General features: G+C 62.2%; 1 protein-coding gene across 1 annotated transcript; it reads left to right on the forward strand.

The window, feature by feature from the left end:
* Positions 1–229: 229 nt before the first annotated feature.
* Positions 230–1,674, forward strand: EMH_0095750 (uncharacterized protein; the record flags this gene model as incomplete). The annotated part of the gene is made up of 3 exons (XM_038023204.1): positions 230–312; positions 513–1,493; positions 1,608–1,674. 3 exons carry the CDS (start codon positions 230–232, stop codon positions 1,672–1,674), a joined length of 1,131 nt encoding a protein of 376 aa, XP_037879058.1.
* Between the last annotated feature and the right edge of the window lie 69 nt (positions 1,675–1,743).

Raw genomic sequence — 1,743 nt, forward strand, 5'->3', positions numbered from 1 at the left:
GAAGGGCCCCAGGGACAGACTGGGGGGCGGAGACACTCTGCGTTGAAGGGGGCCCTGCCGGCGGCAAGCAGCAGCACAGGAGGAGACAGAGTGCAGGAGCTCACTGAGGGGGGGATAGCTGCAAGGGCGGGGAGGTCTTCTGCTACTAGCCTCGTCAGCAGCAACGCAGCAGCAGCTAGCTCTACACAGCGCGGGTTGGGGCCCTCATCGGGGGCAGCAGCAGACTGCTATGGAGCCTGCTTACCATCCCCCTCAAACAGCAGCAGCAGCAGCAGCAGCAGCAGCAGCAGCAGCAGCAGCAGCAGCAGCAATGTAAGGGAGTTTCGGTCTCTGCTGCGGCCTGCTGATGGGCGTTTGCCTCTGTCTGGCGCTGACCCGCGGACTCTGCTGCAGCAGCTGCTGGTGTGGGGCCTGGAGCTGAGTGGTGGGGTGTCTGCGTCTCCCCGCTCAGAGGGTCACTCATCTCCCTCGCTGCGCACCCCTCTTGCTGCTCTTTCTCCTTCTCTGCTCAGCACCCTGGCTCTGTCTGAAGGCTTCGAGGATGTACAGGCAGTCTTCGTTGCTATCATCAGAAGGCTGCTGCTGCTGGAGGAACAGGTTGCTGCAGAACGCATGCAACAGCCACCGCAGCCCCAGCCTGCAGCACCGCCACAGCAGGGGCCCCCCCGAGCTACCCCTGTGGGGCCCCGCAGGTCGGAAGTCTTCAGGCACCGGAGTGGGCGGGAGGAGCCGGCTCCAGTGCCTTCTGCTGCTGCTGCTGCTGCTGCTGCTGCTGCACCTCTTGCAGCTGCCAGCCAGAGCAGCGGCCTGCAGCGCCTTGCTGCTGCTGCTGAGGCAGCAGAAAGCCCAGAAGATCTCTGTACTTTGCTGCTGCCTCTGGAGTCTATCGCATGCAGCATCGAAGGCGGCACCCGGCGGGGCTGGGTAGACAGCATGCAGCGACGGCTCTGGCGGCAGCGTGTGGCTCGGGACCTAGGGTACCAGGTGTCAGTGGGGGGCCCCGGGGGCCTGGTGTGGACCCCTGACGTGCATCTGCTGGAGGAGGCTTCAGGTGGGTGTGGGGTAAGCCAAGAGATGCGGCAGCAGCTGCAGGACGGGGCCCCATCTGGCTCTGGCGGTGGGTGGGGCCTGCTGGTGGTGCGGTCCCTAGTGAACCGCGAGGCGTTCGTGCTGCAGACAGTGTCGAGCCGGTGGCCCCTGAAGCTCGACATCTGGCTGCGGCAGCTGGTGGACCTCATCGATGGGCCTGAGGAGGGGCGCACTGTGCCTCAGCCGGATAAACATCTCCGCGTTGCAGCACTCATATGGCAAGCAGACAGAGACAGAGACGCTCTCCTCCTCACCCTAAACAGTAGTAATACGAATGCTGCTTCTCCTCTTGGCGGCAAAACAAATGCTCTAGAAGAGCTCGAGAGAGCAGCAGCACTCAAAGAAGAAGTCCTTGCACTTGTGGGTCCCCCTCTTGCTCCTGTGTGCTTGTGGGTGGCCTCTCTGTATGTGTGCAGATGTATACGTGTGTGTGCATGCATATATGTATTGCATGCATGCATGCATGTGTGTGGTTGCTGAAGTTTGGGGCTTTTTTGCTGCTTTGTGTTTGCATGCAGATCAAAGGGGCCCTGCAGGAGGTACCGACGGATACCCCTCTCGAGGTGCTGCTGCAGCAGGTTATAGGTTTGCGGCTGCGGCTGCTGGAGCATCTGTGTGCATGCAGCAGCAGAGCAGTGCCATCTGTGGCCCCAG

This window comes from Eimeria mitis, genomic scaffold (assembly GCF_000499745.2).
Source record: "Eimeria mitis Houghton genomic scaffold, Emh_scaff8743, whole genome shotgun sequence".
Lineage (NCBI taxonomy): Eukaryota > Apicomplexa > Conoidasida > Eucoccidiorida > Eimeriidae > Eimeria > Eimeria mitis.